Source organism: Cherax quadricarinatus, chromosome 37 (genome assembly GCF_038502225.1).
Source record: "Cherax quadricarinatus isolate ZL_2023a chromosome 37, ASM3850222v1, whole genome shotgun sequence".
In the NCBI taxonomy this organism is placed as follows: domain Eukaryota; kingdom Metazoa; phylum Arthropoda; class Malacostraca; order Decapoda; family Parastacidae; genus Cherax; species Cherax quadricarinatus.
In genome coordinates this window covers 2,437,840-2,464,319 of record NC_091328.1, presented here as the reverse complement: position 1 = coordinate 2,464,319, position 26,480 = coordinate 2,437,840, and the positions used below count along the sequence as shown (strand labels likewise).

General features: G+C 39.7%; 2 protein-coding genes and 1 long non-coding RNA gene across 11 annotated transcripts in view; 2 read left to right on the top strand and 1 right to left on the bottom strand.

Moving 5' to 3' along the window:
* Positions 1–5,911, top strand: part of capt (adenylyl cyclase-associated protein 1) — a 236,670-nt gene extending 230,759 nt beyond the window's left edge. For all 9 annotated transcript variants that reach the window (XM_070091785.1, XM_070091787.1, XM_070091786.1 and 6 more), the window contains one exon: positions 613–5,911. In XM_070091785.1, the coding sequence (XP_069947886.1) occupies positions 613–840 (228 nt within the window). In that variant the 3' untranslated portion in view covers positions 841–5,911. The remainder of the gene's footprint in view (positions 1–612) is intronic.
* A 647-nt stretch (positions 5,912–6,558) lies between these two features.
* LOC138853685 (uncharacterized) lies at positions 6,559–7,140 on the top strand. The gene is made up of 2 exons (XR_011392846.1): positions 6,559–6,711; positions 6,892–7,140. It is a non-coding gene; the product is annotated as an uncharacterized lncRNA (long non-coding RNA).
* Positions 7,141–8,857: 1,717 nt separating this feature from the next.
* Positions 8,858–26,371, bottom strand: Polr2F (RNA polymerase II subunit RpII18). The gene is made up of 4 exons (XM_053797392.2): positions 25,904–26,371; positions 17,989–18,052; positions 11,822–11,910; positions 8,858–9,330 (listed from the first exon to the last, which is right to left on the bottom strand). Exons 1-4 carry the CDS (start codon positions 25,930–25,932, stop codon positions 9,120–9,122), a joined length of 393 nt encoding a protein of 130 aa, XP_053653367.1. The 5' UTR covers positions 25,933–26,371; the 3' UTR covers positions 8,858–9,119.
* Positions 26,372–26,480: the final 109 nt, after the last annotated feature.

Genomic DNA, 26,480 nt, shown 5'->3' with positions numbered 1-26,480 from the left:
ATTGTAGCATTTTGCTTAGATTTTAAATGCCATCATGAGTTCACAAGGAAAGGGGATACATAGTTGTATAGTCCAGTAAATGTATTAAGATATGGAGTAATTATAATGATTTTTTGCTAAGCCATTAGCACTTACAGGGAAATTTTATTGAGTTTTGTTTTTTAAATGAGAAACTGAATGTTACATTTGCCTTACTTTAGCAAGAGACTTAATTATAATCACAATCTCCCATCCTGTGGAGAAGTAGATAATAAAAAAACCCACGTACAGTACATAGTTACTATGTAAACACAAAGTATAGTATGTAAATTACACATGACTGCCTAACCAGTTTGATGTGGCTAACTAATGACTTACAAACAAAAGGCACGTAAAGTTGGTGTATGCCAATATCAAATGATGCAAGTTTTCTTGGATAATGGATCACAAGCATAAACTGATTTTTGCTTGACAGCATTCTGGATTATGGTTTTGTAATTCACAACAAAAGGAGCTTGTATTTTATTGGAAAAGTAAATTTACATAGCCTTTAATTTATCAGGTAATCAAGATTATATTATTTTTAAAGTTAAATAAATAACTTCAGGATACAAATTTTATCTTTTCTTTCAGGTAATGGGTGTTATGCCTACAATCTCTATCGAGAAAACAGATGGCTGCCAGGTTTACCTAAGCAAAGGTTCTCTTAGCACTGAGATTGTTACTGCTAAGTCAACAGAAATGAATGTACTTATTCCAAAGGATGATGGAGAGTTTGTTGAATGTCCCATCCCAGAACAGTTCAAGACTGTTATTAATGGTCTATCACTGACAACCACTTGCTCAGAAAAAGCAGGATAAATCAGAAAATGCATCATGCTAATGCACGATAAAATGAACCATAAACAATTATGAGAGGCTGAAGCAATGTGTGTGAGAGACCTGTCGTAAAGTTGATGAAATTGCAAAAATGTACCAAGGTAATGATAAACACTTGATTGAAATTTTATTATACAGTCATTTAGTCACTGTTACACTTGTTTCTATAAAAAGAATTTTAATTAATATATGATTAAAAGTACATGGATGATGGTGATAATGTCTTTTGTAGGGAATTTTTTTTTACTAAATTTGAGGAATACAATTTGCAATGATTTTCTCGAGTTGAAAAAATGGTAAATTTTAATTCAGAAAATCATGAATTTTAAATTTTTCAAGTAAACAATATTTTTTAAAAATTTTGAATTAGGAATATTCTCCCAAAATTCTTAATTTTCTGAATGAGAGTTAACTAGAATACTATCATATTTTTCAGATTCACATTTGTAATTTTCTATAATTTGAACACTGTGGATCATATTAGTCTAAATGAGCGAGAAGTCACTTGCAGATATGACATTATTATTGAGAAAGTTAAAAAATATTAATTTTATCACTTGACAAAAATTTTTTTTTAAATAGTTTAAAGTACTTTGTATTAGGCAAGGTTAATTATGTTAAAATTGGACTTGTGTGTGTCATGTACCAATATCACGTTATAAAATTTGTTGATTACATTTCTGTTGTTAAAATTCATATGTAGGAGCTTATATATACTTTTTTTAAAACTTATTTAAACAATTCATATCTTTATGGGAAGTTTGTAAGGTTCAGCTCAAATTTTTAGAGTTTAATGACAATATGCAGGATGGCTGTAATATTAACATAAGGATAAAACCTAGGGACTGCTAGATAATTATTTATATATAAAAAATGCAAGCACTGGTACACTTCATTGGAAACTTTTCAGTCCTGAGTTTTTGCTCACTCCAAAAGCACACATGGGTAGGGAAATATAAGTTTAAATACAAAGTAGGGTACCTTAAATGGCAGTGAAGTTAGAGGGTTGAAAAATCTTGGCTAACTTTAAAAATAGGTTGGACAAATATGAGAGGGGGGTTGGATTTGAGAAGGGCCTGCCAATAGGCCTGCTGCTGTGCCCCTTCATTATGCTATGGGCATTATCTGATGGCTGTATCTGGTGGTATGGTAGTCAGATAAATAATGTAGGGGCACTACTGCATGCCTTACTCATGTTATACAGGTCCTTCTCAAACCCAATCCTCTTTCTCCCATTTGTCCTACCTGCTTTTGAAACTTCCCAGTGTTTTTTCAACATCTAATGTCACTGCCACTGAGTTGCCTTCCTTGTTTTCCTACCCTTGTGTGCATTGGGTGTGACCAAAATCCCAAGACATACATTTCCAATATAATATTTGTTTGCCTTTTTCTCTTTTCCAACTTGTCAGTACCACATACAATTTTTACCACAATTATTTATCTTGCCAAATTCTGTTAAGGTGCAATAAAATGTGCATCAATAATAATGAATTTCTTTATTATAGCCACAGAGTGATGTTGCATTTCATTGTTTGACTTGTCTGTTAAGTTACATTTGTTAAACAGCATCATGTAATAATATATACATAGTTTAATATTAATCTTCATAAGAACTTGAGCAAGACACTGATAGGAGTATTATTGTACAACTGTTTGCCACAGAACATCTTTCATAGGACATCTGAAACACTTGGGTATCTTTGAGGAAACCTTTTGCCACACATTGGCTTCATCAGTTTATACAAAGAAGAATGCTGAAGATCAGGAGTTTGAGGTAATCAGTCTCTCAATCTTGAAAAGAATACAGCATATGCACAAAAGTGGCTTATATAGTGTAGACAAGCGAGGTGAAACAGTCGTAAGCAATATCACAGTGGACAAATCCCTACGTGGAAGTCAGTCATGCCTGCAGGTTAAGAATTCCCTGTATCAAGATCCCAAGATGCTGCTGTGTGACAGCAACATGTTGGTATCTTGATATAGGGAATTCTTAACTTGCCTAACCTATGGGGATTTGTCCACTGTAATATTACCTACAACTGCTTCACTTCACCTGTCTACAGTATATAAGCCGCCACTTTGCACATATGCTGTATTTTTAAAGACCGATGGACTGATTGCCTCAAACTCCTAATCTTCACCATTCTTCTTTGTATACGAATGATGAAGCCACTGCATGGCAAAATGTTTCTTCAGTAGAGATACCAAAGTGTTGCACATCTTAATTCATCAACATCTGAGGAAGTTGGGTACTGAGTGTGTGTGAAGTTCAAGGCATCAAATGTTGAACAGAAAAACACTGTAGGCAGGCCTACTGATCCCTCACTAGGTTTATAAATAAAAAGTGGTCTATGAGTGTGGGTAAAGCAAGCTATTTGGGTTAGTGTTCAATGGGTGATGATTCAAGATTCATAAAAATTACAGAATGCAGAGGCATTACTCTATCCCATACCATGAAATGGGAATGAGTGTCACAGTGCTAGATGTAAGCATTTAGGTTGTCAACCCTAAAAGCATCCTTTGGTTTCATGGCATGGTAATCATCCTGAAGTCCTTGGTCTTGGTGACAATTGCTATATCTGTTGGATTTTCTTAGGATGGAGGAAATTACTGGCAGTTATCCTGGTGGGCATTGTGTCCTGGATAGCAGCCCTCTTGTGCATGTCAGCCTTCTATTTACAGTGGAATATTGTGGTGTGGCTAGAGCTCTCACTTCACATGGTAAATGTCCAGGTTCGATTCCCGGCGAGGGTAGAAACATTAGGCGTGTTTCCTTACACCGGTTGTCTATGTTCACCCATCAGTAAAAATGGGTACCTAGGTGTTAGTTGACTGGTGTGGGTCAGTTCCTGGGGACAACACTGACCTAATTTGCCAGAAATGCTCTGCATAACAAGTAGCTTTCTATATAGTAGTATGGCATTGATGTCAGCCAGGCCTGTATACCTTGTACATGTACTTGTAGAAGTAATTATATTATTATTATGTAATATTGTTTTCTTTTGAGCTCTTAATTACTGCTAATTCTGATCACCTGCAAGAACAAGATCACCACACCTTTCTTAATTTGCATATGATGATGTGAGAAGTGTGCAAGTGTCTCCTTATTGGTGGGCTTCACTACCTCTGGATGTTTGCCTCACAAAACAAAGTAACTAATACAGACTATACAGGAAGTCCACTAATAAGGACGGCCTCATACACTTCTTTTCACATATTGGTCATTTAGGATCTACAGTAAATCCTAGCATGCCAAAAATCAGCATCAAGACCATAAGGGACTCAGGAAGACTCCTATAACTAACATGAAACCAAAGGTTGCTTTTGAATCCTCTTCAAGGCAGGATAAATATCAGAGCTGGAACAGGTGCAAGAGATTGTTTATGGCATGCATAGAGCCAATAGAGCATTTAAATTACTGGAAATGCCTGAAAGTCTTAAACATGTACTCAATGGAGCAGAGGAGAGAAAGATACATGATAATATATACTTGAAAAGTTTGGTGGCTTTGTCCTACGTCTGCACACTGCCATAGCATACCGAGAGGTACAGGAGGAAGTGCAGAATAAACCCAATGAAAAGCATGGGTACAGTAAGAAAACTATCAACATCTGTGGCCCCAGACTATTCAACATCTTACCAGAAGATATCAGAAGCTGCTGGGACAAGTGTAGAAATCTTCAAGAGGAAACTGGATAAGTATCTTCTCCAGATCAATCAGGCTGTGATGGATATGTGGGTCATCAGTGGGCCATCAGCAGCAGCAGCCTGGCCCAAGGCTAGACTCTGGGGGCAGGGCAATGGGGTTAGAAAAAGCTCTCTTGACTCGATCAGAGGTACACTGGATGGAGGGAGTATTTGGGTTTACATCGGGGATCTGCCAAGAGTTTTCCAATACAACTGCAGGAACATTAAAATGCCTTCTGGGCACTGTAATGTTCCTGCAGTCTAACAACCCCTGAATCTAACATTGCGACACCCACTCTCATCTCGTGTCGTGGGATAGAGTAAAATTTTTATGTTATGAAAGTAACAAAATTAAATGTAAATATCTTGAATAATCTATCATACTAAAACAACTGAACAAAACAGTTTAATGAGTGCTTTATCCAAACCCATAGATCACAATGTAATAGAACAAACCTAGCATAGGCTGTTAGTCCTGCGACAGTGCTTCTCTGCTCAACCACTCAACATAAAATGCCTCGAACCTCTTACACTCAGCACCTGACTTCCCGGATGCACTGTATAAATTATAAGTTTGTCATGTTTTATGTACTTGACAAACCCAGTTTGTGGAAATGCTGCACAATAAACACCTCTGCTATCATTCTTGCCATCCTGTTGATGCTTGGCCTTTTGTGTAGACCTCAGAAAAACTTTCTGGCAGGAACAAAATCCTGGTGCTGTGAAGGTAGAGGCAAAAAAATGTATTAGTGTTACATGTCAGGCTCAAGCTCAAGTCTAAACCTTTGTTGCCTCAAACAAATGGCTTAAAAGCTTACGTAACCCCAAGTAAAGTCAAGAGGTGTGAATTTACAGATTGATTAAATGTAATGTGTAAAATGCTGAAGTAACAACACACTGTCTCCTTAAATGCCTAAAAAAAAAAAAAAAAAAAAAAAAAAAAAAAAAAAAAATGGTAAACGGAGTGCCTCACATACAGTATACAGAATAATTCTATTTGAGGAGGGCTTCAGTACAAAAGTATATTGTGATTGAAAATTTATGTAATTTAATATAAATGTGAAAATTTACATGAAGGATCTTTATATAAATTTGAATTAAAAAAAAATCCCATTTGATTTAAAGATGTTCCCATTAACTGCTTCATGCTTCAGGTAGTGTAGATCTAAGTTATTAATGCTCCTTTCTAGTCTGATGGGAATCAAGTGAAGATTTAAACACGCTGACGTGATAACTAGAAAATTGGGAAAATCACTTGCATACTTTGCTTTGTTATTGTCTACCACACATTAACCATATTCTTCCATTTTATATGCATATCAGTAACATTTCTGATTTAACTAATAAAAAGTACAAGTGAGTATAATTTGATTTTTTATGCTTGAATCTCCAATACTATACTTCTCTATAGACAGCACATTAAGAGACTACATTGTTATAATACAGTGGTCCCTCAAGTTACAATAATAATCTGTTCCAGAAGACTTATCTTAAAACTATCTTAACTCCAACACCCCCCCCCCCCCACACACACACACACAAAAAATGGTTTTATGGTAATTCATCCTAAGACCCTGAAAGTGCAGCTTTTACTGTACTTTGGGCTTGAAGAGTTGGTGGTGAGGATAGAGTGTAAAGGTTACTGGTTCCCCTGCCTCTTGAAGAAAAATGTTAACAGTTGTTTGTTTCTGCCGCTTTCTTCCAAGGCTCTTAAAATAAGATTCTTTTCTTACCTTTCCAATGAGTAAACAACTCATGACTTTCTATAGCTGTTATCCTATGGTCATCTTCCTCTCCACTGTCCTCATCCATCTCTCTTAATTCCTGGAGCTCCTTTTTTTTAACACCTGTCTGTCGTCTTGAATTAACTTCACATCCTCTTCATCAATTTCTAGCTCCATTGCCTCAAGAGTGACAGTCTCCTGGTTTACATCATCCTCAGCCTCAAATCCTTCAGTCATAGGTGACAAAGTCACAAGTTCTTCCAGGCTGCATTGAGGCACTAATTGCAAACTGACTAATGGACAAGACATTTCTTTGGTCCATTCATCGTAGAATTATTTTGTCATCTAGGCCTCCTTGTTGCAATGTGAGAACACTCAACCTTTTGCTTGAAACCTCCAAAGGCATTGGCATTCAACAGCAGAATAAGCTAATCTTTCATAGGCTTATCCCCTCAAGGAAGGTTCCTTGATGTTGGTGAGGGGCTCTTGATTTAGGGAATTGGATCTGTGCTCCAGTTCCCCGAATTAAGCCTGAATGCCTTCCACATCCCCCCCCCCAGGCGCTGTATAATCCTCCGGGTTTAGCGCTTCCCCCTTGATTATAATAATAATAATTTCATAGGCTTATGCCCAGGCAAAGGCACCTCCTTTATGATGAATGTTCGCATGGGTATTCTTTTCCAGAAAAGCCCACATTCCACCCAGGCAGGATAACATTTACCTTGGCTGTCTTTCTAGGACAACATATGCAATACATGCCTGTTAGATGCTTAAGTGTCTTACCATCACATAAGTGTTGATTGATGAACCATCTTGGCAACCCCTCTACTACTGCTGCTGTTTGGAAGGACCTCTAAACTGCCATATCAGAGCGCCTCTGCAAAAACAGTGATTACGTGTGAATGACGGTGAAAGATTTTGGGTCACCCCGCCTCGGTGGGAGACGGCTGAAGTGTAAAAAAAAAAGCTGCGACCTTCTTGGGTTTAGTGCTTAATCTGATTATACATCTCTAACACTGCACTGTCTTAAACTCTTCTGCATAGTAATGTATCCACACAACACTGATTTCGGTCAGTCTCCAGCTGCTACCTCACTGCTATATAGAAATGTCTATGCAAAACACTCACGCAAAAGCTGTTTTGGCACAAGTACACACTGGCTGTATTGCTCATACAGGTTTAGTGAACATTTTTGAATAACTAGTAAATAACCATTATACATTGGTACATTGGGGAAAGCACTAAACTCAAAGGGGTCATACAGCCCCTGGGAAAATGGGAGGCAGTTGGGTTTGCTTCAAGGTAAGGAAGGATAGGTGAAATTTCTCGAGTATTATTATAATCATGGGGGAGTGCTAAACTCGTAGGATTATACAATACAACACCTTTGGGAGGGGGGGATGGAAGGTATTCAGGCTCAATTCAGGGAATGAGCATAGATCCAATTCCCTAGATCAAGAGCCCCTCACCAGCATCAAGGAGCCTCCCTTAAGGGGATTTCTTGAATAGCCTAATGCTTTACCAACATCAAGGAACCTCCCTTGAAGGGGTATCGACTGAAACTTGTTTCCACTCTTATACACTAGTTACCTTCTCTTCCCTATCTATAGGAATTGTACCATCACAAGGGTTCATGTAGCAAAAAAGGTTAAGTTAAAAAAAATTTCCTTACCTTAAATTCTGGTTGCTGATGCATGTTTATCTCAAAATGTGTAGGTGTTGCTGTGGACCTAATGAGCCAAGATGGACTGCTCTCATTCTTGTGGACATCGATGCAGAGCTGTCAGTAGAGGATTGTATTAAAGTCCTTAGGTATTTTGTAATGCATCTCTGCTCAGTTTTATCTTGCACTACTTTATACAGCCAACAATAAGTACTCGAGGACCTTGTCCCAAATCTGCAAAGTGCCATGATGTAATAGTGAGATATGGAAGGAAGTGCAAAATAAACTCAATGAAAAGGAGCACTGTGGGCACAATAAGGAAGCACTGTATTAATGTCCATGGATTCAGACAAGTCAAAATCTTACCAGAAGATGTCAAACACTGCTAAGGCAAGTGCAGAAGTGTTCAAGAGGAAACTTGAAAAGTATCTTCATCAGGTGCCAGATCAAGCAGGCTGTGATGGATATGTGGGTCAGCAGGCCACTAGCAGCAACAGCCTGGTTGACCAGGCAAGCACCAGACGAGCCTGGCCCAAGGCTTTGAGAAGAAAAGTTCTTGGAACTCAAAGGAATAAAGGTATTAATACTTGTTCCAAACCACATCCCAGAGCAATGTTTCTGGTTTTACCAATAGTGTGTGTGTGTGTATATGTATGTATATATGCATATATGCTAGTCTTCCAAAACTGCATAGCTCCTGACAATGCGTGTGTGAAAGATCTTGAGCTAATGATATCCATCCCCATGTGGCTTGTTCTGCATTGTTAAGATCACCTGTTTATGATTGTACTGCAAACACACACACATTTTATTCACATTCATATGCGAGGGAGGGCCCTGCCATAACATCTACACGAGGGTCCCTGACATCAATAACACAGATCTACGCGAGAGACAGTGAAAAGGTTAAAAATTAAATAAAATGAACAGTCTGAATGCTTTTATTGCATATTACTCGTAATAAAATAACCAAGTGAATTACCTGTATGGCATATACATTTGTATGTTTCACTAATCCTGTTAAAAATGGAAACCAAAGTACAATACTAATAGCTGCAGTTCATGAACTTTATATCCTTGTTTTGTCTCGCTTTTTGTATTGCATTCCACAGCCAGTATTTTGATTTGAAAGAAACTGATCATGAAGTGTCAAACATCCACAGTTGTACTAACAATACAAGTTGAACTTAGAAGTCACTGATGATAAGTTCATCTATGCCCCAGTCTTCAAAAGATCCATCTGGCAAATACCGGCGGATGATAATGGGAATTTTCCGTTCTCTCAACTCTTTGGCAGCAATTTGAAGTGGATCCGATTCTGCATCAATTTCCACCATGACAGGAGCACACATTGCAATCTGCAAGGCTCTAGTCCCTAATACTCTGGCTCTTTCATATCTGTTGGAAAAAATGGACAAGGTTCGTTATTTTATATAGAGTACTGTACTTTACCTTAATCAAGTTAGATACCTACCACTATTAACAGCATTATTTATAATCTAAAGTACTGGAAGAGCAAAGAAAAATACTACCTTTGCAAGGTATCACTAATGAAAAACTATGGCTGAGTGAGGAGCTCTTCTGTAAAACTCATTTTGGGCTTTTTGGTAAATTTGAAAGTAATAAATTATTTAAATAAAAATTTATGCTGCATTATAGCAAGTCAATTTATATAACCTGAAGAGGGAAAAAAGCACTATTGTAAAGAGGTTAATAAGATGTGTAAAATCAATACATGCTATGCATTTTTTAACACTATCGGCCATTTCCCACCAAGGCAGGGTGGTCCAATGAAACTCTTTCATCATTACTTCGTCACTGTCTTGCCAGAGGCATGCCAATACTAGTTTAAAAACTGCAACATATCTCCACCCCCTCCTTCAAAGTGCAGGCACTGTACTTCCCACCTCCAGGACTCAAGTCCGCCTAACCGGTTTCCCAAATCCTTTCATAAGTGTTACTTTGCTCACACTCCAACATCACGTCGTCATAAAAACCATTTGCCTCCACTCTCTCCTACCAAACACGCTCTCACACACTTGCTGGAAGTCTAAGCCCCTCACACACAATACCTCCTTTGCCTCCTCCCTCCAACCTTTCCTAGGACAACTCCTATCCGGCCTTCCTTCTACTGCAGATTTATACACCCTTCAAGTCAGTCTAGGTTGCTCCACCCTCAAAATGTTCAAACCACCTCAGCCCTCTGGATAATACTTTTAGTACCCCCCACACCTTATCTCCAAGCTACTGATCCTCTGCATGATATTCACACTACACTGCCCTCAGGAACATCACTGCCTCCAGCCTTTTTCTCGTTGCAACGTTTACCACCCATACTTCACACCTATATAAGAGTGCTGGTACCACTATAATCTCATACATTTCTTTTTGCTGCCATGGATAATGTTGTCTCCACAGACTCCTCACTGCACCACACATCCTGTCTATCTTCATCAATTCTATGGTGTACCTTGTCTTTGAGACCCATGCTATATACAGTACTTTATTCCACATCTACGTTATTATAATTATAATCATGGAGGAGTGCTAAACCCGTAGGATTATACAGCGCATCTGGGGGGGGGGGAATGGAAGGTATTCAGGCTCAATTCAGAAAACTGGAGCACAGATCCAATTCCTTAGATAAAGAGCCCCTCACCAGCATCAAGGAACCTCCCATGAGGGGATCCACATCTACAGCTTTCTTCATTTTAGCATCTGTACTGATGCTTTTACTCATTCTACAAAATTCCCTTCATTCTTTTGTCAATAATTGTTCTACCCTTCCACCCACCAAGATTTTCCTTTTAATCTTTGCCCCCATCTGGTAAATATTGCACATCATTTACAATAATTTGGCTATTAAATTTGTGTCAAGAGCATCCTGGAGCCAGGATTTTCTTGTTGCTTGCCTGGTCAACCAGACTGCAGCTGTTGGAAACCTATTGGCTCATATATCCATCACAAGCTGGTTGATCTGGCATTTGATGGAAACAGTGATAAGTTTACACTTGAAGACTTCTACACTTAATCCAACAGTATCCGATATCCGCTGGCAGCAGATTTAAGTCTTGACCCAAGGATATGGATAAAATGTTCTTATTGTGCCCATGGCACCCATAACCACAACTTAACCCACCTATTCAACCTTGACAGAACATGTACACTTTCATATTGTGGTCAAAATATTCGTCTGACAGTATAAACTTTCATTACGCACATTCTTTGTGTGCAGATTAAAGTAGTATATGTAGTGATGGCTTGCTGATGTGTGCTGACAGATGCCTCAACCTTTGGTCACTAAGCAAACATTCTTTTCAGTCATCAAGCTCTTGCTTCTTCTATAACTAATAAATGTAACTTATTTTTTAAACCTACTTTACCCTCCTCCCATGAAACCCTGCCGAGACAACCCTTCATATGGGCCAGTAGGCCTGTTGCAGTGTTTTTATGTTATTATGTTATTCTCCCCATCACCTTAAATGCCCTAACCACATCAATCCCTCCTGGGTCCTCTGACCTATAACTGGTAAACCTATCTTCTAATTTCTATTGTCTGAATTCTATGCTTAATGTTCAAGCCACACATTGCTCTCAAGCATGACATCACCACTGCCTCCAGTTGCCTCCTTGCTGCAATATTCAAAGCCCATGCCACATACTCATCATACTCTATCTCAATCACAATTTATTGAAAATATAATCCCTGGATGCACAATACAAGACTACTGTATGAATGTGATTCAAGTTGTATTGTGCTACAGCATAAAAAATCTTGCAGATTCTACACCTCACATTCAGGGGATCCAATGTACTATGCAGAACTTATGGCCTAACAGCAAGTACTTAAGGCATTTGTTTAAAAACAAAAAAACAAAAAAAATCGTACTTCGTCATGTAAGGTGTTGTGATGCGCTTCTGTGTAGGCACTGGTTGACCTTCTCCTGCAGGTATCAATTCTGCCTGGTTCTCATCCTCCTAGAAAATATTTAGCCTTACAAATCAAATGAAATGTATGATGTAACAAGAGGAACATGTGCAACAGCTGTTGACACTTATTCTGAAACTTTTCACCTACACAGATGGCTTCTACAGTCAAATTGAGAAGAGGCAGCAAAAGCAGTGCAGATGCTTCTGCTGCCCCCTCAATATTCGACTGAAGAAACCTTACCATGTAAGAGAAACTTTTTTTAACAAAGATACTTAACTGTTGCACACATCTTATCAACTTGTCAGTACTGAATACCATTATTATAGTCACAAGAGGAATGTAGTAAAGAATAACAATGCATTATACAGAATGCTCTGGATAAACATAAGGTGAAGCACTGGCATGTGTAAGATGAAGGATGTGGCAAGAAAAATTAGAAAGCATACCACAGATTATTATAATCATGAGGGAGCGCTAAACCCATAGGATTATACAGCGCACATGGGGGGAAGGTATTTAGGTTCAATTCAGGGAGCCGGAGCACTGATCCAATTCCCTAGATCAAGAGCCCCTCACCAGTGTCAAGGAACCTCCCTTAGAAAGTATAGTTACACAGGATTACTGTGTTAGACAAGGAGATGCATTGGAGGAAAGAATATGTTTAGAGTAGCCATCTGGTCATTATTATTACACTGATGCTGGTAAAGGGTCCTGATCAAAGGAGATGAAACAGAACTCAACTTTCTTAAATCAAACCTGATTACTCCTCCCCACCCCCTCCAGGCTTCCCCATAATTTTATTATTCATTTTTGGAGTGCTAAACCTGTAGGGGGGTCATACAACAGGGTAGTTCCAAGTGTTTGGATTAACAGCCCTTCACTGGCAACAATACACAGGCATCACAATTAAGATAATATCTAATATTATTTATGTCGATCTCCTAAACCTTTATAAAACTATGCAAATAAAAGGACTTAAAAAATATAGAAGACAAGTGAATACAGACAGCAGGTAAGGTGACTTATGCATATAAGTATTTCTGTGCTTGCTTTACTTTTTTTTTCAAAAGTTATACAGTACGTATATGCAATAAATACCATTTTTATTAGTCAAAAATTTCCAACTGATGGTAACAGATTTTAGCTGCCAAAAATGTATTTTTGCTAAACCTGTGTAAATATTATACATATTGTATAGACAAAGTTGTTATAAAGCTCCAATGTAGGGCGCTTCTTTGAAAAAATGATTATAAGAAAGTGCATCCAAAATTAAATACCACATGCTATGAAGGCCACTCTGTTTGCTATTCAATTTTTTATGTATACTATTTTAATTGCATTTACAAACTGCACTATATAGCAGAGCTTTACAAGAGTTTATACCCGTTAAGCACTATCTGCTAATTCAAATTTTGTGCACTTTTCATGGAAATCATATTGTAGATACAGTATCTATATACATTTCAAGTTGCACCACAGTATTAAACTGCTCATTATAACAAACCTAAACTTTTTAAAAACAGTCAGGCAGGCAAAATTTATCATAAATAGCAAGAGTCTTATCTATGAACATTTAAGAAGGAACAGCAAGAATGGTAGATCAAGTGCTCCAAGTTGATCACAACCCACATAGTTCTTTATCCCAGGTACTTTATTCATAAGAACATAAGAACATAAGAACGAAGGAACACTGCAGAAGGCCTACTGGCCCATGCGAGGCAGGTCCAAGTCCCTACCGGCTTAAGCCAATGCACCCAACCTAGTCAGGTCAGGTCACATTGAGTTAAGGGAGGAACACGGCAACCGACCTGTTAGCACAAGCTATCAGGTCTAACTCACACCCACCCACATCTACTCATGTATTTATCCAACCTATTTTTAAAGCTACACAACGTTCTGGCCTCTATAACGGTACTTGGGAGTTTGTTCCACTCATCCACAACTCTATTACCAAACCAGTACTTTCCTATATCCCTCCTGAATCTGAATTTTTCCAACTTAAAACCATTGCTGCGAGTCCTGTCTAGGCTAGATATTTTCAGCACACTATTTACATCCCCTTTATTTATTCCTGTCTTCCACTTATAAACCTCAATCATATCCCCCCTGATTCTACGTCTTTCTAGAGAGTGCAGTTTCAGGGCCCTTAGTCTATCCTCATAGGGAAGGTTTCTGATACATGGGATCATCTTTGTCATCCTCCTTTGTACATTTTCCAGAGAATTTATATCCATTCTGTAATACGGTGACCAAAACTGTGCAGCATAATCTAAATGAGGCCTAACCAAGGATGTATAGAGTTGAAGAACAACCTGAGGACTCCTATTATTTATGCTTCTTGATATGAAGCCAAGGATTCTATTAGCTTTATTGCGAACACTTATGCACTGTTGTCTTGGTTTCAGATTACTGCTAACCAGAACTCCTAAATCTTTTTCGCAATCCGTAATATTAAGATCTACATTATTTAGTTTATATGTGGCATGGTTATTGTCCTGTCCAACATTTAGAACTTTGCATTTGTCTATATTAAACTGCATCTGCCACTTCTCCGACCACTGCATCAGTCTATTCAAATCTTCCTGGAGTGCTCGAATGTCCTCGTCAGAATGAATTCGACGGCCTATTTTGGTGTCATCGGCAAACTTGCCGATGTCGCTCTTTATGCCCTCATCTATGTCGTTTATGTAGATTGTGAACAGCAGGGGGCCCAACACTGACCCCTGTGGAACACCGCTCGTGACGCTTCCCCACTCTGATTTCTCCCCATTTATGCAAACTCTCTGCTGCCTATTTGTCAACCATGCCTCTATCCAGGAAAAAAGTTCTCCTCCTATTCCATGTGCTTTAATTTTCCTCAATAGTCTCTGATGTGGGACCCTGTCAAAAGCCTTACTGAAGTCCATATACACAATATCATATTCATTACCATGATCTACCTCCTCAAATACCTTAGTGAAAAAAGTTAATAAATTCGTAAGGCAGGAACGCCCCTTTGTAAAACCATGCTGAGATTCGTTGATTAATTTATGCTTTTCAAGGTGGCTACGAACTGCCTCGGCAATTATTGATTCCATAAATTTTCCCACTATGGAGGTTAGGCTTATTGGTCTATAGTTCGAAGCTAAGGACCTGTCACCTGTTTTGAAAATAGGTATCACATTTGCCATTTTCCACTTATCTGGCACCATGCCAGTTTGTAGTGATATGTTGAAAAGATTAGCCAAAGGTGTGCTAAGCTCCTCTTTACATTCCTTTAGAACCCTTGCATACAGTTCATCAGGGCCTGGGGATTTGTTAGGTTTTAATTTATCTATTTGCCTAAGGACCATGTCACTTGTGACCCTAATCGTGCACAGTTTATTATCGTCCTGTTCTACATAATTTATCATTACTGGAATATCGCTGGTATCCTCCTGTGTAAAAACTGAGAGGAAGTATGTGTTAAAAATTCTACACATTTCCTTATCACTGTCAGTGAGCTGACCCGAGGAACTTTTGAGTGGGCCTATCTTGTCCCTGATCTTACTTCTGTATACCTGAAAGAATCCTTTTGGGTTAGTCTTCGATTCTCTTGCAACTTTAACCTCATAATCTCTTTTTGCTTTTCTAATTCCCTTTTTTATTTCTCTCTTTAACTGAATATATCGATTTCTTAATTGCCCCTCTCCTCTTTTGATTTGCCTATATATGCCTCTCTTTTGACCAATCAGATATTTTAATCTATTGTTCATCCATTTAGGATCATTTTTGTTTGATCTGATTTCTCTATTTGGAACATAATTTGACTGAGCAGCTAGAACTATGCCCTGGAAAGCATCATATCGGCAACCATCACCACCTACCTGACCCCTAGTCAGGTCATTCCAGTTCAGCCCACCTAAGTAATTTTTCAGTCCTATGAAATCAGCCAAGCGAAAGTCAGGGACGGAGACTTGATTGCCATTATTAGGGGAATTCCATGATATGTTAAAACTGAGTGATTTGTGATCACTCTCCCCAAGCTCATCATTAACCTCAAGATTATTAATTAGTGTTTCCCTACTGGCAAGAACCAAGTCAAGGAGGTTATTTCCCCTAGTTGGCTCTGTCACAAACTGTTTTAAAAAACAATCCTGGATCGTATCAAGAAAGTCACCCGACTCTAAATTTCCTGTCAAATTGCTCCAGTCAATCTGTCTATAGTTGAAATCTCCCATTAGCACAACATTTTCGTATGTAGATGCCTTACGAATTTCGTCCCATAGAAGTTTACTGCACTCCCTATCAAGATTTGGGGCCCTGTAAATCACACCCAAAATTAGTTTTTCTCGGCCCTCGAGAAGCTGTAACCAAACAGATTCAGTGGCTGACGCTTCTAATTTAATATCTTCAAGAGAGTTCTTCGAGTTCTAATGACCAGAGCTTTGGTAAGATGGGTAAGGAAGAAGGATGGGTAAGGATGGAAATATTGGAAAAGGGTTGGAGGGGGGGGAGAAAGGTAGGATATAAAAGGTAAGTGGCCCAACCACTTTGGTGTAATTTAAAAAGTGTATGTGAATTGATAAGATATTCTTTAAGGGGTATAATACTAACCCATCAGAGTCACATAGATATAATAGGTATATAAGTACATGACTCTGAATTGGTAGTAGTTATACAAGTTGCAATTGCTTTTTTTTTTTTTTTTTTTTTTCGCGATTGCACAACGGATATTTATACGACAAGAAAGGCAATAATTTTCTGGCCAGTTTATAAGTTCGTGACAATAGCTTCTTAATGGTGGTGTCCAACAATAGTCAATAGCATAATTTTACATTAGAAAGTTATTTAAGATGTCTCCCTAATTGGGGGCGATGATTTTCTCAGTATACATAGAAGGGTTCTGGTGGTATCCAATCTTCTTCATCAGGTAAGTTGCTCAAAATCATGGGTCGAGGGTAATCATCTTTATGAATAAAACGACGAACCCTCTGTGGGAGAGTCATTCTTTGAGTCCTGTGAGGCGGAGTATTGATGGTGTAATCGGTGGTATTTATCACTTGTATAGGATGTTCTCTATCTGGCATGTATAGTTCTTGCATTGTATAAAGTTGTTTCTTTCTTAGGGTGTCAAGGCGTACATTTATGGCAGTAATATCTTGTTGTGTGTGTAAATCTGCCATTTTAACTCTGTCTCTCCTCCTGGTATCGGTAATAAAGCGAAGAGCTCTATTCTGGACCCTTTGTAACCGTAGCATGTTGGTCTTTGTTGTTAATGACATTGGGACACAAGGGTATTCAAGTATAGGTCTTATTATCATTTTATACAGATGTTTTTTGACATGTTGAGGGGCTTGATTGAATCGAAAGAGTCTGCTAAGACCGGCTTTGGCTGTGTTGATCTTTTTAGTTACACGAGATGTTGAGTGGAGCAGCCTGTCTATTTCATATCCCAAGATCTTGTTAGGGTTTCTAATGGCTACAGGTGTACCTCTGATGGAGATACCCCCTTTATCTTCGATGGTTGATGCAAAACATCCTATCGTGCTAACAAGGACCTTGTCAGGATTAGTCGTAATTCTCCATTTCTTCTCCCAATTAGATGTTCGACGAGTTCAATATTCATTTTTTCTATGACTCTCTCATACTTGTATTTTCCTGTTACTGGAGTTGATGAGACGACATGAATAACATCATCTGCAAACTGTGTCACAATTGTGTCATTAAACTCTGGTTGAGGAAGGTCATTCACATAAATGTTAAACAGAAGTGGACTGAGACAAGAACCTTGTGGGACACCAGCCGTCGGTATAAAAGGTTCTGTCGACTTGCCATGAAAGGTGGGAATGATTTTTCTTTGAGTTAAGAAATTATAAATTACTCTGAGAAAAGTCCAGTTATGGTCTGGTAGGTCAATGAGTTTGTATATAAGGCCATCATGCCATAAGCTATCAAAAGCTTTATGAACATCTCTGGTGGCAATTAAGGCAAGATTGCCCTGCTGTTTTAGACTTGCTACAGTGTCAAAAATAACATTTATTGCATAATTGGTACCTCTGTGTTCTAAAGCCAAATTGTTTTTCAGTAAACAAGTGATTAAACTCCAAGAGAGTACATAAATAAAAATTAAAAGAACCATAAAAACATGGGCAACACAAACTTACCTCTCCTTCTTGCAAGTCGTCAATGTTTTCATCTTCTTCTACCTCGTCGAAGTCATCAGCAACACTAAGATAAAAATAAATGATAAAATTGTAACAAAATTTTGTATTCAGTTTTAAGCTAATTATACAGGTAATAGTAAGTACAGGTAGCCCTCCACTTTAATGAGCTTCAAACATTCGCGAATGTCTAGCCGAATGCCCCTGCGGGAAAAAAGTATGGGAAAACACTTCCTGCCACATCCCTACTACCCTCCCTCTTACCTCCTCAACAATGTTTTCATGCGTTTCACGATTGTTCGTGGTTCAGTAGGTTAAGAAAACAGTATTGTTAGCCTAAATAAATGCTATTATTATATTTCCCTACAACATATTTGCGTATCAAAACATTCACGAATGCTACAGTACAGTATTATTATATTTCCCTACATATCTACGCAACAAACATTCGCGAATTTTCAAGATTCGCGAGGTTCTTGATCCCCTAACCATCACGAATGTACAGGGCCTCCTGTATAGCCTCTCCTCACTTAGTGACATACTCGTTTACCAATGCCCTGGACTTACGACGGGCTCTCTGACCAGTATGCATATCTAAATAATGTATATTAGAAATGATTTCCTCTATTCTGTTATTACAATATATAGTACACTACTGTATAAACATTTAGAAATATACCAGAAATGTTATAAATGGTGCAAAGGTAACATTAAAACAATATCAAAGATGGTCGACACAAACCCACTACCATTATAGTATGCTCCTCACTTAACGAAAATTCATTTACCGATGTGGTCCTAGGAACAGAACTCTATCGTTAAGTGAGGAGAGGCTGTACAGTGGACCCCCGGTTAACGATATTTTTTCACTCCAGAAGTATGTTCAGGTGCCAGTACTGACCGAATTTGTTCCCATAAGAAATATTGTGAAGTAGATTAGTCCATTTCAGACCCCCAAACATACACGTACAAACGCACTTACATAAATACACTTACATAATTGGTCGCATTCGGAGGTAATCGTTATGCGGGGGTCCACTGTATATGGTAATCAAGTAATAGCTGATAGGCTGTATATGGTAATCAAGTAACAGCTGATAGGCTGTATATGGTAATCAAGTAATAGCTGATAGGCTGTACAGCGGACCCCCGCATAACGATTACCTCCGAATGCGACCAATTATGTAAGTGTATTTATGTAAGTGCGTTTGTACGTGTATGTTTGGGGGTCTGAAATGGACTAATCTACTTCACAATATTCCTTATGGGAACAAATTCGGTCAGTACTGGCACCTGAACATACTTCTGGAGTGAAAAAATATCGTTAACCGGGGGTCCACTGTATATGGTAATCAAGTAATAGCTGATAGGCTGTATATAGTAATCAAGTAATAGTTGCTCCTCAACTTACAGTGGAGTTGTTTTTATGAACCCCTCATAAGTTGAATATGAATACATAACTACTGTCACTGAATATTTTTTTATCACACTGACCTTTTCCCACCAAGGCAGGATGGCCTGAAAACAAAAAACTTTCACCATCATTCACTCCATCACTGTCTTCCCAGAAGGGTGCTTTACACTACAGTTTTTAAACTGCAACATTAACACCCCTCCTTCAGAGTGCAGGCACTGTACTTCCCATCTCCAGGACTCCTGTCCGGCCTGCCGGTTTCCCTGAACCCCTTCATAAATGTTACTTTGCTCACACTCCAACAGCACGTCAAGTATTAAAAACCATTCGTCTCCATTCACTCCTATCAAACACGCTCACGCATGCCTGCTGGAAGTCCAAGCCCCTCGCACACAAAACCTCCTTTACCCCCTCCCTCCAACCTTTCCTAGGCCGACCCCTACCCCGCCTTCCTTCCACTACAGACTGATACACTCTTGAAGTCACTGTTTCGCTCCATTCTCTCTGAATATGTAAATAATTATTTCAACTAAATACACCAGTATTGAAAAGTAAATAAATGAATACAAGTTTATCCTCTCCAAGTTTGATGACTACTAAATGTGCATCGTTATCGCACCATCGTAAAATTGAAATATCATATACTGTTATAAACAATATGCCCATGGCAGTGATCATGTCTTACGTTCTTATGTTCTCTAATTCATAACCACTTCATTACAAAGTATACAATAATTACAAAGCCCATAGGATGCACAGCATTTTGGGCAAGCATAGCTTAACTTTACTCTGCCATCAGTTCTGGCAGTCTTGGCATTTATTTGGCTGGTACATGACACTTCTTGACACTAGGCATTTATTAATTCTTATGTGTTGTACAATGACAAATACAGTGGACCCTCGAATTTAGTAGTGCCTTTTCTGTATGCAAAACTATTTTTATTATCTATAAAATGTATGTTTTGTTAATATTTCCCATAGGAAATAATGTAAATCCAATTAAACCATTCAAGACACCCAAAAATATTAACAAACAATACATTTTATAGATAATAAAAATAGTTTTGCATACAGAAAAGGCACTACTAAATTCGAGGGTCGACGTGCACAATAACTATATAAATAAATGTGAAAATGACACTTACCTTTATTGAAGAGTACTGATGAGACTTTTTCTTGAACACACTGGGATTTTCACAGTGATACATGAGTAAAGGCTTCACTTTGCAATCCCCACTAGCATTACAACAAAACAAGAAAGTTAGCCTGTCTTTCATAGGCTTGTGTCCTGGGAGTGCCTTTTCCTCCTGAGTAATGTAGGTCCTGTTTGGCATTTTCTTCCAGAACAGGCCTGTTTCGTCACAATTGAACACTTGTTGGGGTTGGAATTTTTCAGCTTCGCCATGCCTTATCACACTGTGTATGCCACTACGATTCTTAAATCTCTCAAACCATCCTTTGCTGGCCTTAAATTCACCAATATGAACACTAGTTCCAGGCATTTTTTCCTGTTCACCTGGGTGTTAGTCAACTGGTGTGGGTCGCATCCTGGGGGACAAGATCAAGGACCCCAATGAAAATAAGTTAGACAGTCCTTGATGACTCATTGACTTTCTTGGGTTATCCTAGGTGGCTAACCCTCTGGGGCTAATCGTTTCTCGGTAACTGTTTCTCGTTAAGCCACACCAACAACAGTCTCTCCACATCTTCAAGTAGTACAGCCGACGGTGGTGCAGCAGCAGCCGACGGTGGTGCAGCAGCAGCCGACGGTGGTGCAGCAGCAGCCGACGGTGGTGCAGCAGCAGCCGACGGTGGTGCAGCAGCAGCCGACGGTGGTGCAGCAGCAGCCGACGGTGGTGCAGCAGCAGCCGACGGTGGTGCAGCAGCAGCCGACGGTGGTGCAGCAGCAGCCGACGGTGGTGCAGCAGCAGCCGACGGTGGTGCAGCAGCAGCCGACGGTGGTGCAGCAGCAGCCGACGGTGGTGCAGCAGCAGCCGACGGTGGTGCAGCAGCAGCCGACGGTGGTGCAGCAGCAGCCGACGGTGGTACAATAGTATTTTGATAGTACAGTGGACCCCCGCATAACGATGGCATCACATAGCGATTATTTCGCATACCGCTTACTTTAATTGCAAAAATTTTGCCTCGCATACCGCTTAAAAACCCGCTTACCGATTTTCGTCCGAGACGCTTCCAATGTGCGGCCTGAGCCACGCTCACATGTTCCGCCGGTGGCATTGTTTACCAGCCAGCCTCCGCAATAACATCCAAGCATACAATCGGAATATTTCGTATTATTACAGTGTTTTCGGTGCTGTTTCTGGAAAATAAGTGACCATGGGCCCCAAGAAAGCTTCTAGTGCCAACCCTGTGGTAAAAAGGGTGAGAATTAGTATGGAAATTAAGAAAGATTTTGAAGGGTTTGGGGCTAACCCTGAGAAGCCTATGCCAGTTGTGGAATCCATTGTGCCTACTTCAAAAATTAAGGAAATGTGTGCACAGTGGGTTGAACTGCAAACCTTTATGGATGAAAATCACCCTGACACAGCTGTTGCAAGCCGTGCTGGTGACTATTTCAATGACAATGTTGTGGCCCATTTTAGACAAATCGTAAAGGAACGGGAGGTACAGAGCTCTATGGACAGATTTGTTGTGCGACAGAGGTCCAGTGACTCTCAAGCTGGTCCTAGTGGCATTAAAAGAAGAAGGGAAGTAACCCCGGAAAAGGACTTGCTACCTCAAGTCCTAATGGAAGGGGATTCCCCTTCTAAACAGTAAGAAGATAATGCTCTCCCCTCCTCCCATCCCATCAATCATCACCAGATCTTCAATAAAAGTAAGTGTCATGTAAGTGTGCATGCCTTTTTCAGTTTGTGTGTATTAAAATTAACATTTCATGTGGTAAAAAAAATTTTTTTTCATACTTTTGGGTGTCTTGCACGGATTAATTTTATTTCCATTATTTCTTATGGGGAAAATTCATTCACATAACGATTATTTCGCATAACGATTACCCCTCTTGCACGGATTAAAATCGTTAACCGGGGGTCCACTGTATTTCTCACCCTTTTTACCACAGGATTGGAACTAGAAGCTTTCTTTGGGCTTATTTAGCAGTTACAAGCACTATAAACAATGGAATAATACAAAATGTATTGACTGTATGCATGAAACTGGCCACCCTGGCTTGTAAACAAAGACGGCAGGGCAGCTGAGGCGCTCAGGTTGGAAGGACAGGTTTGGGATGAATCACACTGGGCGAGTTTTTTTATCATTAGCAAGGCCAAAATTTTTACGCTCAAGCGCTTTGTTGGGCGGATTTAACATTATGCGATGCATTCGTTAGCCGAGGGTCCACTGTACAGTGGACCCCCGGTATTCGATATTAATCCGTTCCTGAGAGCTCATCGAATACCAATAACATTGAAAACCGAATCAATTTTCCTCATAAGAAATAATGGAAATCAAATTAATCCATGCAAGACACCCAAAAGTATGAAAAAAAAAATTTTACTACATGAAATATTAAGTTTAATGCAATAGAATAATTACAATAACAATAAAATAATTGGCACTTACCTTTAATGAAGATCTGGTGATGATTGATGGGATGGGAGGAGGGGAGAGGTGTTAGTGTTTCGAAGGGGAATCCCCTTCCATTAGGACTTGAGGTAGCAAGTCCTTTTCCAGGGTTACTTCCCTTCTTCTTTTAATGCCACTAGGACCAGCTTGAGAGTCATTGGACTTCTGTCGCACAACATAACTGGCAGCCTCACCATGCCTAATCACACTATGTATGCCACTACGATTCTTAAATCTTTCAAACCAACCTTTGCTGGCCTTAAATTCACTCACATCACCACTAGTTGCAGGCAATTTCTTTACCAAATCGTCATGCAACTGCCTAGCCTTTTCACAAATGAACGCTTGAGAGATGCTATCTCCTGCTGTTTTTCATTTATCCACACCAGTAACAATCTCTCAACATTTTCTGACACTTGCGGTCGCTGTTTCGTAATCACAGTTGCACCTTTTGCAAGAACAGCTTCCTTGATTGCCGTTTTCCTGGTCACTATAGTAGAGATGGTTGATTGGGGCTTATTATACAACCTGACCAGCTCCGACACACGCACTCCACTTTCGTACTTTGCAATTATCTCTTTCTTCATTTCATAAGTCATTAGCGACTTTTTTCTCAAAGGGTTGGCACTAGAAGCTTTCTTGGGGCCCATGGTGACTTATTTTGCAGAAACAAGCACCAAACACAGTGATAATATGGATAATATGGAATGTATCCTTAGATGCGCGCACACTGGCTGGCTTGTAAACACTAGCACACACGGAGCAGTTCAGGCCACACGTGGACAGGTCTCGTATGAATCGTATCGAATACCGAGGAAAAATTTTTGCGTTAAAATGCATCGAAAACCGGATTTATCGAATACCGATGCCATTGAATACCGGGGGTCCACTGTACTTAAAAAGGGGAGCACTGTAAGGGAGCTAGGTGCCCACAGAGGGTAAGAGCAAGAACGCAGAGGGGGGAAATAATAAAAAAAATAAATAATGAAGGAACAAAAAAACTAGGCAGAAGAAAGACAACCCAGAGGAGAAAAAGGAAAGGGGAAGAGGGAGAAGAAAAAGGAGGAATCAGGTTAGGTCACGGGTGTTCTGAAGTTTGGAGTATTTTACAATGTAGTGGGAAAGGAAGGCATCTACAGAGACGAAGCCAGGACCAAGATTCATACAAGGAAAGTTGTGTATTAGGGAGGATTCACCCAGACGGCAACTGCTGAAGTTGGAAGTAGGGAAGTCAGTTTTAGCAGAAGACCAGTCAATAGGATGGCTGTGATTTTTTTTTATTATTCCCCCCCCCCTCTGTGTTCTTGCTCTTACCCTCTGTGGGCACCTAGCTCCCTTGCAGTGCTCCCCTTTCTTAGTATCTGACTGGCTCCTCCTCCTTACTTCCCCACAACTACTTCCTTCCACCTCCACTACTACTACCACCACCACCACCATTTCCTGCCTATATATACCCTGCTCTACTTCTCATTAGTGTGGCCTTGTAAATGGTCCAAGTCAGGCTGAGACGTCGTTGTAAGCGCCTCTTCTATGTGCGGGTTATTTGTGTATACACACATTGTATAAACTTTTGCCCAAGTTCCACCAAATAGTAGTCAATCAGCGCTTAGTCTAGTAACCAATCACAGTGAATTTCAACAGACCGATGGTGGAGTAAGGTTAAATTACACTAGGTTATAGCAATAACTATTTCTACAAGTACACGATACAGCTGATACATTATAATCAAAACCAAGTACTAAACCCACAGGTCATACAGTGCTGCTACAGACATAGTTGACATTGATATACTATACAGAAAGCTCCTGGTTATGCAAAGCATTTCAGGCAACTTAGGTTTATCTTGTCCTCCACAACAGTTGTCTAACACCCAGGTACCTACTTATTGCTATGTGAATGGACAGCAGGTGTAAGGAAACATGTACAACATTTCCACCCATGACAGGATTGATCCCAGAATCTCAGTGTGTGAGCTGAGAATACTACCAACAAAGCCATGAGCACCCACGGTGGCCCATGGCCTGGTAGGCAATGCTCTTGCTTCAGACTGAGTGTCCATGGTTCAATCCCCAGCAAGGGTGGAAACACTGGAAATGTTTCCTTACACTTTTGATATATCTTTGAAGAGTTTCGAGAGTTTCACTACTCTCAGAGCCCGGCCATGGGCCAGGCTCGTTCACCTATTGTCCCCATTCACCTAGCAAGCAAACAGGTACCTGGTTGTTAGTCGACTGTTGTGGGTTGCATCCTGGGGGGACAAGATTTAAGGACCACAATGGAAATAACTGTCCTAGATGATGTACTGCCTTTCTTGGGTTATCCCGGGTGGCTAACCCTCCAGGGTTAAAAATCCAAACAAAATCTCATCAAATCATACCCAGGAAGAACTTGATTGCGGAAGGTTACATGTTGGCTAAGTTTCCTACAATTTGCACATAATACTATCTCTAATGTACATTATAATACAAAAGCGCTAAACCTACAAGAGTTACACAGTGGTCGCTAATGCACAAGACACTCAACATTGCATAATTTAAAAGATTTTGTCAACGAAGTCCACTGAGGAGCAACATTTAACCAATACCCATTTTTTTTGTATTACCCCAATGGAAATAAGTCAAGACTTTTTTTGTGTTATCCTAGGTAATTTACACTTTACTTTGCATTATAACTGTACTCATGTGTACCTGTGCTTAAATAAACTTACGTATGCAAATTATTATTGTTATAATCAAGAGAGAAGCGCTAAACCAATAGGATTATACAGCACCTGGGGGGGGGGGAATGTGGAAGGTAGACAGGCTTAATTCACGGAACTGGAGCACAGTTCCAATTCCCTGGATCAAGAACCCCTCACCCTTCCTTGACGGGTACATATGCAAAGCTGAAATAAAAGTTACTCAAGTGGAAGTAATAACTTACTCATCACCATCAAACTCTTCATCAGCCATGATGATGTAGTGTTGTAGTGTGGTGGTCTGGCTGGTCCTGGACCTGATGTGTCAGTTATGATGGTCTGGCTGGTCCTGGACCTGATGTGTCGCAGTTATGATGGTCTGGCTGGTCCTGGACCTGATGTGTCACAGTTATGATGGTCTGGCTGGTCCTGGACCTGATGTGTCACAGTTATGATGGTCTGGCTGGTCCTGGACCTGATGTGTCGCAGTTACGATGGTCTGAAGGACCGTGGTCTTGCACCTCGTGTGTGTGTGTGTGACTGATCAACACATCTCTCACTGCTGGCCACTTGTCAGTATTATCCTCTCACATAGTAAACGACCTCGGACCTTCGAAAATATTCCCCTTAAATAATTGATTTGATTTTTATCTACACGAGGAACCGTGTGCTTGGAAATATTACGTTATTTTTATCAATATTTTAGGGGCAATGTTTACTGGAAGGCCACCTCGTTCATTTCCCTGCCACTGACCTTAACTTCGCCTATTTTACCCTTCAAAATTTAAACAACTGCTTAATTAAAATCTTCTAGTAATATTC